This window comes from Vanellus vanellus (genome assembly GCF_965231255.1).
Source record: "Vanellus vanellus genome assembly, chromosome: 7".
NCBI lineage: Eukaryota > Metazoa > Chordata > Aves > Charadriiformes > Charadriidae > Vanellus > Vanellus vanellus.
The window spans coordinates 8957463-8972825 of NC_138912.1; the positions used below are offsets into that span (position 1 = coordinate 8957463).

Consider the following 15363-nt stretch of genomic DNA (forward strand, 5'->3'; position numbering starts at 1 on the left):
TAATGATTAAAAACTCAGTACTGCCGTTTGTTTAGAAACAGAAAATTGCCTGTCATTTATTTTTACAGAAAATGCAATTCAGGCCTTCGGCAACGGTACTGATGTGAATGTGTGGCAGCCAATCTTACCAGTACAGACCACTACAGCCACAACTACAACAGCTTCCAGACTCAAAAACACGGGTTCAGAGACCACCAACAATGAAATACCCACCCACAACGATTCACCAGCATGTGCAAACCTGCAGGTAAGAGCGTCTTGTACTTGTTGCACTGCATAAATGAAAGTTTTTCATAGGTGCGTGTACAGAGTAGCATAAGTAGATGCCTGCTGAAATTGGAATAGCTGTTTATTCCCATGTTGTAGTTACAAGCCAGATATATTGCAAAATATCAGACTTTCTTATTTTAAATCAGAAAAACGCATATTTCAAAGTGGACTTTATTGCCTCTCTGACTCTGAAACAGGGCATAGTATTTAATTTGTTATCACAGGTTTGGATATGAATGTGGCACTCTCCCGTCCCTGCCAGGATGTGTCAGATTAAATTAATCCCTTGAGTAATCCGAATTCAGCGGGAACTCTTAAATGTCAGCTAACATGTTCTGCTGCCTTCTTTCTTATGTTATTGGCAGTAAACTTAAGAGCTTTTTTGGCTGAGTAGGTCTGGATATCGGAGAATATGTGGTGCTACAAACTACACGGTGAAGAAACTGGACAAAGATAGAAGCGATTTTGAATCGGGTGCTTTCCTGAACTGGGGTCAAGGTCGTGAAGTGATTCTGGCCAATGGCCGTCGTGATTTTCTTTGGCACTTCAATTATTCTATTCACGTTGCGTCATTGATTCTGGATTTAAAGAAGCTCGTCACTTGCCGAAGGCAGTATACTCAGCTCTTAGAAAGTTTGAAGAACTTGGGCAGAGACAACTGCAAAATCAGGGCAGGAAAGAGGTGACAGGCCAGATTAGAATCTGGGGTTATAAAAACTTCTGGTGGTTTACTTGCAAAATTAGGTAAGGGATAGTTCGGCTTGGCCTGTTTATTTTTGTCTTTACAGAAGGAAAATTGCTGTGTGACACAAATGAAAGTGCCCGAGGTTTAAGGTCTCATTTTTTTCTGGATTCCCAAACTCTTCCACACTTGTAGCATTCACATTTCACTTCCTTATAGAAACATGATTTTATATTCTTCGTATTAAACTCTATCAAAGTTTCCATGTTCACTAAAACGGACAGTTCATATCCTTCAGAAATGTATTTTGCTTCTTAATTGTTCCTGCACCGCTCTTTATCTTCATCCTTTTCTAGTTTCTCCATTTATTTTGCGTTGGCAAATTGTGTATGAATTAACATTTTTCAGAGGCCTTACGGAGTCACAAATCATGGGGTTAATGATAGATGTTGTTGACTTTAGGTCCTCGTGTTTTAATTCGATTTTTCACATCTGTGCATTCACTATTAGTTAAGCTTTGTAAGTTATTGATGAGGGGGAGATGGTTGTAGGCAGCTATTTCTACATGCAGTAGTCATTTGACCAAATAGAATATGCTGAAAGGAAACGTGATCTTTTAAACCTGTAACTTGGAATATCTTGCTTTTAAAGCAAGACCTTGATGGGATATTATTAATTCACTTCATGTTATATTAAAAAGCTTTTTTGTGGGAGAGAGCACGTTTTCCTTCAGTGTTTGTGCAGTCCCCAATCGAGTAAGGCCTCCAGATGCGACCAGAGTACCCGTGATAAATAATGAACTGAAGCAATGGCAAGTGATCACAAATCCCATTGGGTTCGGTTTGATTTGCAAATGTTCCTCAAGCCTGAAGAGATGCTGCACGCAGCGTTTTGAAAATAAATGAAATTCTTCCCTGCCCTTACTCCTGTTTCTCTGGCATTTTGAAGTCCCATCCCACCCCACGTGTGTTTATCAGCACGGGTTCAAAGCTGTGTTACGACTTCAAGTGCACCCCTGATGTACTTGACACAAGAAGTAAAGGTCTGTGGGGAAAACAGCTTCCTTTAAATAAATGATCTCTGCTGTTTTGTAGAAGCTATAGATAAGTCTGTACTAAAAGGTCACTGAAGTTATGTGAATCAAGCAGTTTTATTCTTGTGAAATACGACATTCTGGTGCTCGCTACTTCCTTGTGTCAGAACTGAAACGTGAAGAACAAAGCTCTTTATTTTTTGAAAAAGGCATTAAAATATAACTTACAAATAGAGCCACAACAAGCCCGCAGGTTTTTTTAAAAAGAAACCTGTGTTTGCTGGGCAGTATGGTGCCACTTTGCATGTGAGACTTAAACCTCAATGCAAATTTTACAAAAGAACTGGAGGCATTCATATGGCACTTGGAGGAGGGTATTCATTCCAAGGCTCTCCTCCCATGAAAAATATGCCTTTGTAGTATTTTCAAAACATGAACTAGTGCGACCAAAAGCAATCTGAAGAGCTTTGTTATATGCTTAGCTGTTGAGCTGAAAGGTTTCAAAAAGGCAATATAGCCTAAACACTGTGAAAAGTCGAATTAAAAGCATTAGTCTCAGCACAAAAAGACAATGGCAGAGAGGGGATGGGGAAACGATCATTGAGATGCTACGAGGCTGCATATCCTAGTTAGTGGGTTTAAAAATACAGTGAAGGAAGAAAGAGCAGGAAGTGATTGATTAGTATAAATTGCCATAGAAATAAATACAGTAAGGGAAGAAAGAGCAGGAAGTGATTGATTAGTATAAATTGCCATAGAAATGAACAAATACTAACCTCCTGGGGTTGTAAAATACAGGGCACTAACCCAATCTGCCAAGAGTTCACCGGCTGAGCGGTTTTTGATACGTTTTTTTCTGACTTGTTCAGAATGGTTGTATGAAAAGCACGAATATGCTTATGGTTTTGTCGCTGTGCCATGCACACGGGCAAACCTGGAAAGCGGAAGGGTTGTGAATGCTTAAAGAAAATATGAGATACTCTTTGTTTACCTGTACTCAATATTTATTTCTAGTAGCTGTTGAAGGTTTGGAATTCTAAATAACTTATGTTACGGTGATGCTGTTTAGAAATTGTTCTTCATTTCAACTTACCGTTGCTGTAAGAATTTGCAGTTCTCCCATTACGGTGGTATTTTCTTATTTCAAATTGATAGAGAAAATGTTGATTTCTAACATATGTTTATATTGTGTTTACTTTTTATTCTGTTAACGGTTTTTCTTCTATTTTTATGCATATTTTATGGTTACGTATGCATGGATTTGTGTAATATACTCCTTTTTTCTATCCCTAAATTAAATCAGCACTCCATCTTTGCTAGGAAGATGCTTAACTTCCTCAAGCATCCTATAAACTCTTTTATAAATCTGGCTTCTAACAAAGTTTGCTAAACACAGAGAGTAAATCGTGGTTAGTTTTATATAAATATCTGAATTCAAGTATTTTTTTGAGGTGCTTGAGATCTTGCAAAGGATCCTCAGCACCGCATAAAAATAATTTATAAAATTATATGAACAAAAAAGAAGATGAATGCTAACAGCGTGCTCCTTATACAGGCGTATTTTATTAAGTAATTGCCATCCCTATCTTTTTTTCTGATAGCTTCACTGTAATGTCTTCTATTTAACTGACATATTTGTTTATCCTTCATTCCTAATTGTAACTTGTGTTCAGTATGCCAGTCAAAAAAAGGCTATGGTCTTTCAGTCTCGTGTTCTACCGCCACTGCTTGAACCGTCATGTTGGATTATTTGAAAAGGACAAAAGAACGAGTTCAGATGTGTACTCATACCATGTATTCTTCAAGAAAAATGCTGCTTATGCATTTAGGAGAGATGCATGGAACTGCAAGATGATAATGAAATAAACTTCAAGTGATAGATTAGACCAATTGCTACTACATCATCAGCAGAGATAAATAACTAAGATTTTCATACTGGGTTTGCTATAATATTTTAGAAGACATTTTGCACAGGACAGAAATGATAGAAGTCAAGATGGTTAAGGACATTTAAGTCTAAATTTATGCATTGAAATCTATCAGCTCCCTAGCTAGTTTTTATACTTTGTTTTCCCACGTTCGTTATAAATGTCTTGCTCCAGTTAACCTTAGCTCAGCATTCTGAGGGAATTTAAGGTTTTTTGCTTTTGAAGTGTGAGCAGTGGACACATTTAATTGAGATACATGGCCCTTCAGACTGAAGGCAAGTACTTTTCAGTCGAGTCCAGTATGTGAACGTCTTTGTACTGTCAGCAGCAAAATTTAAAAATTATGCGATAGGAATTAAAAAGCTCAAACATTTTGTGGGGGAAATTTCCATTTCTATTTACATGCAAGATCAATGAGTGTTTAGAATAGACGTGGGTCATACTGCACGCTGTTCTTCCACAAAGTCACATAATTCCAGATAAACTTGGGACTTTAAAAAATATCTACTATGGCGAGTCTCAGGACAAGAACAGGAGACAGGCCTCACCGTTCTCTGAGGAGACTAGGACTTCAACATGACTCACAGGCTGAAAATGACTGTGGTTTTCCTTGTAGGTCTCTCTGTTGCAGATCTTTAGCCCTGTGTAAGGATCTGCTAATCTGGTGTTTGAAGTACTGTCTATAATCATTTAATGTAGCTTCCCGTGTGCTAAATATTATTATTATAAAGCATTGTGTAGGTGTTTGGAGAGGGTTAAAAGCTTCAGCGTAGTTTTCTGAGGATCAGGACACAGCAGGTATGGAGCTTCGTGGACTGGCAATTGGGCAGTGGGTGAACGTAAGCAGGAAACATGGGCAGCACGTAGGCGTGTTGTTGATGAGGGGATGGAACAACTGCTGAGACGGTAATGCTGGAATAGAGACAAAGGGAACTTGACTTTTATCCTGTGGACCAGTATTAGTTCGCCCGTATGCCTGGCACCCTCCTTTCCCCACCCTTTCACACAGCCTGTGATCTTTCTGTTTCGTTTTCATTTTGTGAAAAACAAGCACTGTCCTTCCAAATTCCCTTCCTGCTCTGTCCTTCAGGAGAAGTTGTACTTGGGACCTCTTCCTCCCGGCATTGCAACTACGCAGAAAGTTAGAGTCTGGGGCAAAAGGCAGACAGGAATATAAAGCTCCCAATGCTGTGCCAGAACAAAATACAAAAAAAATAGAAAAAAGAATATTGACTAAATGTTTCGAATGAAAAGATTTAAATTTTCCTCCTGTATTTCCAGGATTAGCTGACATAATGGGGTCAGCCTGCTGGTACAAGTGATTTAGAGAACACCTATTGGCAGCTTTTCTTCTGAAAAAGCAACATCTTTAATTTGCTTCAGTAGCAATTCTGTTGTACCTAAAGAAGTCTTGTGTGCTTTGCATGTTCAGAGTAAAATCTGACAGCCAGGGATAATTTAAAGTTTCATCTTTAATCTTATACTCCTAATCTGGGGAGCACTGAACAAAATTCTGTGTTTTACCAAAACAGAGTCTGCTTTGTCTATTGATTGCTTTGACATTGATTTCAGCAAAGTTAATCCTTGTTTGCTTCAGCACCGTGCTGGAGTGGGTCCTCAAAAAATGTGGAAGTATGAAATTCCCTGAGACTGTACCCATTTACTACACGGCTCTTGCACCTTTCAGGCAGAACCGGAGAAGGTCAGGTCACCATGAGGGACAGGTTTGGGTTTTCAGTCTGTATGGCAATCTCGATGTTCACAGGCAGGAAAGCAATCAGCAGTCCATCTGCATTGCTGTGCAAACAGTGGACCTCAGCGGCAAAAGGCTGCTTTGCAGTGAACGTATACATACATATGTACTAACGCTGTGATCACGTAGACTGCTCCCACTCGGAACAAGGCTGCTCTTGGCTTCATCACCGTCATTGCCAAAGACTTTCAGGACCACACAAGGTAGATCATTTCAAACTTGTTGAAATCCTGCTGAAGTTAAAGATCTGATTAATACGGCTGATTAATTTCAAAGTACAGGGAGTCTTTTGCCTCTCTTTTGAACATCAGAGGAACAGTTTGAGGATGCAGCCAAGTATCGTACCCTATAGGCTCAGACGTATCGTATTCGTGTCAGCGTTGCTATGAGACATCAGCCATCAGTAGTCAGTAGAAAATTGTTCTCATTTACCAGCCTTGGTTGAACTTCTCAGTTGAACGTTGGGCCCCCTTGCATGATCAGTCATGACTTGTGGAGTAAAATACAGACTAAAACTCTCCAACAGTGTAAGTCAGCACATCTCTGCTGTTATCATCAGAGCTACACAGATGTAGACTCGTTAACATTCGGTCTCTTTCGCACGTAGAGCTCTCTGTGAGGCTGGACCTTATATTTAACGATCAATACTCCAATGAAACATTTTTAATGTTGGAAGTCGGGTGTAATAAATTTCTGTTACTGAAAGACAGCAAAGTGGTTTATTTTGCATATTAGAATTACAGTTTGAATTGTGGTTTTTTGATTAGCATGCTTTTCATGATACCAAAACATTGTGCATGTATACTGCTGGAGAGCATAACACTTTAGAATTATTTCATCAATGATAACATATTTTACAGTTCATTTAAAAAAAGTTTTAATAGTCTGAGCATCTTTAGTGTATTATAATAATACAACGCTTTATAGCAGACTGTAAAACTCCAGACTACAGTTTTAGGAATCATGCAATTTTGTTTTATAGTTTAATAATTGTTCAATTGAAAATGAGTATGAGGTTACTAAAAACCAATTTAATGACTTACAAAAATACAACTTTATTAAAATGTACTACACACCTTTACAGAAAATTGAAATTTCTATGGACAGATTAGTTTTTATCCTCAGAAAGAATTTTGCAAATTATTACTACTAAAAGCAGATGTAGCATTTGCAGTGTTCCCCTAAGCCACAGTTGTTTCTGTGTTTCACATTGGTATCCTCATATAGGAATACCCACAAAAATACAAAGTGCTAGAATAAACTGGAATCAGAAAATTGGATCACATCCGATAAGACAAATCAAACTATTCATAGCCCATGTTATTACTTTATGTGGTTCTTCATCATATTAAAGGTGTTCCTAATGTCAGCCAATTTTAGTTCTCAATCCAATATCTAGTCCATCATGTATTTCCCTTTTAAGACACACTGCTCACTATAGCCTGCAAAAAAACAGCCATAAAATGGAGTACAGTATTATAATTTAATTTTAAGGCATAACTACTACTACTAAAAATTCTAGGTCATTGCATTGTGATGGTAGATGTTTAATCATATTGTCTTTGGAAGAATAGTTCATAATATATTGTGTGTTTATGAGACTTGACAAAGTGCTTTCTTTAAGACACATCGTTTGCTGATAGCAAATACTAGGTTTTTGGCATGGCTCTGCCTCCATTTATACTTGTGCAAGTGAAAGTGGCTCTGGTTATGCCAGCAGGCTCACCCTGTTGCAAAGCAAGTGCAGGCAAAAGCCATCATGGACCAGGTTTCTAATGGGACAGAGAACAAAAATAGAATCCTTGAAATCATTAGTACTTTTTTCTTTTAATAGGAATAGCTTGCAGGAGTCCTACTTAGAGACCAGAATCCCATCATACTTTCTGTTCTGCAGGCTTATAATGAAAAGGTGCTTCTGACCTTAAAAACCCAATGAGTAACAGTTAATTTAAGTGAAGCTAAGATATCATCTCACAGCCTTTATTTATCCTGAAAACCACATAGTGTATACGAGTCCTCTAGAAACAAGAAATATTTTACTATTATAAACTATATCAATGCATTATGTTGTGCTCAGAAAGTATATCCACAGAGATAACACGAGGAAAACCAAAATAAAAGACTGGTACAATCTCAGTTAATTGATACAGTTGTCAATACAGAGATGTTTCTTTCCGAAGTATGAAAATAACTCAGCAGTTGCCAGAATACTTAACAAACTTAACAAATAAAATCTTTCTTCATCAATTCTGCCATTTCTGCAAAGAATTGGTATTTGCTAGGCAAGCAAAAGGGTTTCACAAGACTTTTATAGTTGAAACGTATTTTTAAACACTGTGATTGAAGCAGGTATTGATGGGTTTGTTTTGTAGCGTGAGAGTTTAAGACAACTGACAGTGTGGAGGCTAAATAATTTTGGATAGCGAAGCATTTTAATCACAGATGCATACAGTTTTACGAATTACATGCCTTCTCTGTCATGTGGGGGGATGGTACAGAGGGGGTGCAGCATATCAATTTGTTCCACAGCCTCCTTGTTCCGTGGGGGAGAAGGCTCACTCCTGGAGAGGGACCCTGATGCATTGTGCACAGTCCTGGTGCAGGGCCGTGAGGTTTCCTTTGTCTCTTATCCTGCTCCCTGAACTCCCCAGAGCTTTGGAGAGATGGTCCCAGGTCCTGGAGTAGGGTTGTGAGGCTGCCAACACCAGAGTCTTTTCCCAAAATCTTTGTTCCCTGGTATTCTTATGAGTCCCTGGGTATATAAGTGGGTAGAGAACAGCTCATGGATGACTACTGCGTTCAAATTGGGCTGTAATTCTCTGATTTGCTGTCACCCTTGTTGGCTTTTGCAATCTGCTTGTTGCAGACACTTCTGGACTCTTCTGCGCTTCTCAATGACCAACAGGTTGTTTGCGTAGATTAGCTAGCTATTTCCTGGAGCGTACCAAACCTATGCTATTCTTTGGGACAAGTGGTTGATTGTATTTTGTCTACTGCTACAGCAAAGCATCAGTTAAAGTTCACTGTCTTATGCTTACAGCTCTGTCTGGTTTATTTTCAATCCAAAATAGTTTTAAAGAAGGTAAGGCCTGGGTAGTGGGCAGAAGCCTCTGCCCTGTTGTGGTAGGTCCTGAGAAGGTATCAGGCAAGTAGAGATGTCCACAAGCCTCGGGAGTCTCGTGCACATGTTTGTCTATTTCTTAGTAGTTTTAAGTGTTCAGATTGCTTTGCTGCTGGTTTTAGCTGAATCATTGTGAAGAATATAGTAGAGTTAAAGCATTTGGGGAAGGTGTATGAATTTGAGTACTCCAGTGCTCAGAAAAGTAGAAAGCATAACCTGATGTTACCCACTGGTTGAAAATGGGCTTGAAGGCGTTTACTATATTCTGCCCTTTTACGCTTCTTGCAGAACATGCCAATTGTGGAAGTGGATGTGGCAGATTTGTTCATCCTCTTACACTCAGTCTCACGGCAACATTACTTTCCCTGGCACAGAACTGTAACCTTTCCTCTGGAGGTCTAAACATCTCTGCAGTACCAGCAAAGAAAATGACACTGCTTTTAGAAAGATAAATTCCCTTAAACTCATACACAGATAGCTCTAAACACTAAGATCCTTTTTAAACACCTTCCTGTACTCTTGGAAACCCTCCCTATTAGAAATAATAGAAATTCAAGAAATACACTATTTTATCATGGAGGAAAGTTCCCCTTTGGGAAATAAATAGGCAGAACTAGTCTTGGTTATTATGTGACATGAGTTGTTATATTTTTAGTCTCAATTTACTGTCATATCTACTCCATCTCTGAAACCCCTCTTCCAGTTAACCATTGGTCTTTATTAGATCATTTTCCTATCTGTCCTTTTCTCTTTATATGTTTTTTTTTGTCCTTGCTTCTTGCAGATCCGTTTTCTAATCTTTGGGCACTCAACTGCCTCATAGACTTATTCTGGTATTAAATTTATCAGTATACATTCTTCTATATTTCCTCTAATGATGTAATGACTAAATGCAGATTCAGGGGGAAAAAAAAAGACTGCACAAGACTGAGCAGGAGGGATGTTGACCCGTACGGAGGTGACAGGAGTCACCATGCCACCACTGGTTTGGCTGTCTTGGAAGCTACGGTGGGGAAGGGGCTGGGGGTTGTGGCCGTACTGGGGTGCAATCAAGAGATTGGAGTAGGTCTGTATTATGATTTGGCAACCCCACTTCCTTGTCCTTGATTAAAGAGGATACATTGCCTTCCTCTGCCAACAGCAAACCCAAGTCCATGAAGTGTGTTTATGCATATAAAGTCATTTGAGTCTAAAGAGGCAATCACACAACCTAATCAAATTCTGCTTTTGTTTATACACTTGTAAAAATGGAATAACTCCACAGTTGTGTACACTGCAATTATCCTTAAGTGTACGTTGTAATTATCAGTTACTCCTTAAATGTATATACATCATTCTTTGATATTTCTATGTAACCCATAAACTAATGTTCTTAAAAAATAAACTACCCAGGCTCTCAGTTATCATGTGGCAGATATGATCAAAAGCATTTCAGTGATAATAAAGAAGATTTTTTGGGAATAGTTTCTTCCTTGTAAGCAGCAGCAAATATAGAAAAGACCAATGGAAATTAGAATACAATAACAAGTAATCATTCTAAATAATAACAAGTAATCATTCTAAATCATACATTGATGACAAGGCAGCGTAGCTGCAAAAATAGTACACTGTTGAAGACCTAAAACGTGGAACGTTTTCCATAGCATGCCTAAATTTTTCAAGTAGTCAAACCAAGTTTATAGGACAGAAAATGAAATACAGCCTTTTAACCACATTGGCTAACATATACTCTTAATAAAAAATTAATTATAACAAAACATCTGAACAGAAATATATTTTTGGTCTGCTTTTTACCTCTCTGCTCTTTTTACTTATAGTCTTCACTGTACATTAGTAATCAAATACTGGTAATAAATCACACCCTTTATCTCCTACTTACTTTTTATCCCTATGACTCCTAATCAGCTGTCTTACCTGAATAATAGATCTCTACGTTGCCCTCAAGCCATGTACTCCACAGCGTTTTTCAACTTGCTGTTAAGTTCCAGAACATGAGCCGCTGTCACCCGTTTCGGTTCCTTGCCTTCAAAATCAATAGGAGCTCAGAAAGTTTATTTTAGTCTGTACTTTGGAGGAGAGCCTAACTGTTTCACACCAAATTGTGGTCCTCATCAGTGGATTTGGCCTAATAATCCCACCTGAGGTTAAGCCCTCCTGCGTGCTTAGCTGTTTCTGTGAGCCACAAGTAAACAGACCGACTGTTGTGCATAATGCAGGATATTTTTTCATGGGTTCCCTCAGCATGTGTCCTAAAGAATTATAGGATTATCCTCCCTCATGTCTTTCTCAAAACAGAATTAGGTATTCAGGGCAGTAATTTACTAAATACTGCATTACATGGTACTACTTTATTTTTCCAGCTTGACATTTTCAGAAGCCTCAAGTTGCCTCTAATTCAAGGCCAGGTATGCGTTACCGCATGCGCGTAAACATTTGCATGTGCTGAATTCATGCTCAGATTTGAAAGGTGTGCTTTCAAATTTTTTGTGTACATGGCAGGTAAGACATGTACCGGGTAGGATGTAAATAGCTGCCTGCCGTCGTAAGTGCCTAACTTGTGCGGAGTTGGGTAAGTGGGCATATAAATTAAGTGTGCATGGATGAAAGCGAAGCAGTTACAAGTGTCTGTGAAAAATTAGTGTCTGCAGAAATGTAAAAAAGTGGTTTGACCCGAACTTTTCTGATCAACAGTGTTTAGTATGTTTTTTACAATTGCTTGCCCTCCTCTAAAAAAAACAGCGCATTGTAAGTTGTGTGTATATAAGTTAAATTCTTGAAGACCATTATATAATGAATTCTATGTGAGTGTGCTACTCTGCACACATCAGTCATACATGCGCTGTAATTATCTGGTTGTGAGGGCAAATGTAGGGATCTGTTCCTGCAGGGAACTAACTGCTTATAGACAGTTTCGGAAGTGAAATGCAAATTCAGAAGGAAAAAAATGTCCCTTTTTTCATACTGATTTTGAACTTAATTAGTTTGACAAATTCTTGCAACTATTTGCAGAATCATGCTCTCATCAAGATTTGGCCTAACCCCTATTACTTTTAATTAAGATTTCCTGATTATTCCGAAGGATTCAGTCACGGTTATTTGCAGATGAGAAATTCAGATTGTTATAGGCACAACTGAAAAGGTTCAGATAAAAAACGCGCCCGGTCTATAGCCAGAGAACAGCTTAATGAGGATACTTAGGAATCATTAATGAAGCAGAGGCTTTTCACCTTCAGGCTGATGGCTCAGATACAATGTTGTGTTTAGTAGCAGTACAAGTTTTTGGTAAGTGCCCTTAGTGAGAGAGCTCTGCTCTTTGGAAGCTGAACTGGTCGCCCAGGGTCCATACTACAGGGACAGCCCCTGCAATACAAGTCACGACAAGGTAACAGGAGACTGGACTCTGGTGTTTCATGAACATTTAAAGAGAGCAACTGGCAAAGTTGCAACTCCAAAAAATCTCCAAGCCAGTGAGACGCATCTGCTCATACATGCTCTGCAAGTCCTCATTCATCATCTGCTGCCCTTTGGTATGTACAAAGCCTGTTGTAGTGCAATTACGTCCATCCATGCACAGCATGTCAGAAATGCGACATCCTACGCTGTTCAAGTGGTCACTGAGTGTGAGCAGCGTAGCGATACCCCAGATCCCTTTTAAGCATACTGCTCTCAAATACTAGAGAGGCTAATCCCATCTTGGCCGCTGAACGTGGCATCTCGTCAACCCATTAAGCTCAGTTCTCACTGGGTCAGCTCAGTACACGTGCAGTGCCAGTGCTGGTGTGCTTATGCAGCCTGCATATACGAAATACATACGTTAATATACAGTAGACACAGTCTGCATTATACTCATCTCTCATCTCTAGTAATGCTTTCTTAGTTCTGACTTTCTACCCGCTGGTCTGGAGGTAGGAGTAACACAAGAAGATGTATTGTTGCTGTAGTTGACACACACACATACGTGGTTTTTTTTTTTAATGCTTCCTCTTTGGAAACTTGGTGACAACATATTGACACTGAAACTTGCTAGTAAGACAAAGCAGATGCTTGCAAGTATTAGATACATGAGTAGGTAGATCACAAAACCCACCCTTCACTTGATGCTGTTTTCTACTTGCCTCAGCTCAGTCCAGAACTGTTAATAAAACATTCAGGGAAATATTTGTTGCCAACCCTCATCAATCAAGATTCTCTTCAGATAGCACTCTCAAGATGTTTTTCTAGGTGAAACCTTCTAATCTCTCTCTTGAGTCCCACTAAAGGATGTTAAAATTTGGTAGCATAGAGCACTTTCAAGATTTTTCTTGTAGGGTTTGCAATGGACTTAGAAAAATCTGAGGATATAGGAGGACTGTCCCTTTTTAACAGAGCAGCTCATCTCACGGAAAGGGAAATGAAGGGCATGGGGAAACATCCTGAGTGCTTTGCGACGTTATAAACCTATATCCCATTAATTCCTCAGTCTCTTTGATGGAGTGCACTGCCTGAGGTGCAAATTAGTGCCACTTTTGTGCATTGAACCTGTCCTCTTAAGAGAAGAAGTGCCCCAGAACCACCTCCTCATTTCAAAAATCCTACAGAATAGTTGTCAGTATTGACCTGAGCTAGATTAAAGTAGCTACCTCAGAATATAAGGCTGTATATCCCATTAATAATCCCCTGAACTATCCAGTCTGCCGCAACATAATACTTCAAAAAGTAGGCAAACTGCTCACGATAAATCTTCAAAAGCTTCTTCTAGTTTGGTACGGAAACCTTACAAAATATGCTCAAACTGATCCTGTCGATCTCTATTACTTGCATTATTGGCATTCATCTATTTGTATTTTCTGGCTTATTAAATGTAAACATAAATGTAAGCCTTCTGTCCTTCTGTGAATGATTTGTAAGATGAAACAAAGCTGGATCATATCCTGTGAACGCAATTCTGAATAATCTCGTAATTATTTTCATAATCTGGTTATTATAGGCTCAGATTTGTTTTAATAGGGTTATAATTGTTAAACATCTAACATTCACAATACTTTTCGTGTCTATGAGATTGTTTCAGTGATGGAAAAAATTTCTCAGTGCTTCATACTGAGCACAAATTTGAGGCCATATATGCAGATGATATTAGGAAGTTACTTCTCAGTTTCACTTGCTGCTGCCTGGAGAAGGGAAGAATTCCTGTTGTTGCAGTGGACTCAGGGCAGTAGAGAAAAAGGCACCTTTATAAGGTCAGGATTCTGCAGACTCCTCTTACCTGAGAGTTTCTCTGCTGATTTGAATAGCTTCATTAACTACAGCATAACTGTTGTGTGTGAGAGCATCGCTCGCATGTAAATAATGGATATGACGAAGGCCACTATAACATCATCCATTAAAGTATAGTCTGCTATAGCATAGCCCATTAAAGAGAATTAGCGTTAGGATTTCACTCCGAGTATTTTTGAGAAAGGATGATTTTTCTCTGCTTCGCTCACTTCAGCAGGGGAATAATGAATGGAGGATGCTACATCAAAGCCTCTCGCCAGTATTGAGTTTTAAGATCCATACTGCAAGGGCCTTTTAATAATGTTTAGGAAGCTGACAGGACAAACCAAGGTCTAGCTTAGCTAGTGGAGATCTGTGGACAGGTCCAACTGGATGTTTATTTTGTTTTTCAGTCGTGAGTTAAATCTGTTGAAACATATGCTTGTCGTAGAAAATAAAATGCCAACTATCAAAATTGTATGATATTAATTCACTTTTAGCAATTAAGATGCTATCAGAATTTATTAATCAGGAATACTAATAGTGAATTTGAATACCTTTCTACAAAAGCATAAAGGCATATATTCTAATGAAAATAAAAATAGTTAGAGACACAGCTAGCAGCTCTGCTTAAAATTGAAGTTGTCTTAGATTTCGCTTGAAAAAATTCCTGTGTTCGGTGACTTTGAACTTTGCCAAAACATTAACTATTTGGGTGAAATTTTTGATGTTATGTGTGTGGCTCTGGCTGAATTCCTGGGGAAGAGCTGCTTGTCAAAACCCCAGTATGCCATAGCCTGGTTGTGTTATAGACTCGCCTTGGTAAATTTGATTGCGTTATTTAAAAACAATCTTTCTAACATTTTTATCCTGAATGGTATTTTCAGTGCTAGAGAGGAGCATGGATATTGAGGCAAGTACTGCAGCAACTTCACTAAAATTTCAGCCCTGCCAGTTCTGAGGATGCATCTGTGCACCTGCAGAATTCATCTACGGGATTAGAGGAACGGGGAGAAAATGCTTTAAATTTTTATTTCAGTGGTACTTCTGGAGCAGATTGGGCCAAAAATGCAAAATTCACCAATTAATCCAAATCCAAGCTGTTCACGATTGAATTACTTTAAAAGAAAAAAAAAAAAACCAAACCAAAATAAAACAACAGTCTCTAAATCATGTCATGATTTAATGGGACTCCGGTTCAGGCGCAGTCACATAACTGCAGCTGTAAGGAAAGGAATACGCTGGGCTTGAAACGTGTAAACAAAAGTGAGGAGGGGAGGGCATAGCTGTGTGATGGGCACCTCAACTAAGTGGCTGGTTTCTTCTGCCTTTCTTTCTGTGCAG

General features: G+C 38.8%; 1 protein-coding gene across 1 annotated transcript in view; it reads left to right on the forward strand.

The window, feature by feature from the left end:
* The window catches only part of GFRA1 (GDNF family receptor alpha 1), a gene marked incomplete at its 5' end in the record, with an annotated part of 145238 nt that overhangs the window by 118898 nt on the left and 10977 nt on the right, over nucleotides 1–15363 (forward strand). Inside the window, one exon of the mRNA XM_082486271.1 lies at nucleotides 69–247. Within this exon, the coding sequence (XP_082342397.1) occupies nucleotides 69–247 (179 nt within the window). The remainder of the gene's footprint in view (nucleotides 1–68; nucleotides 248–15363) is intronic.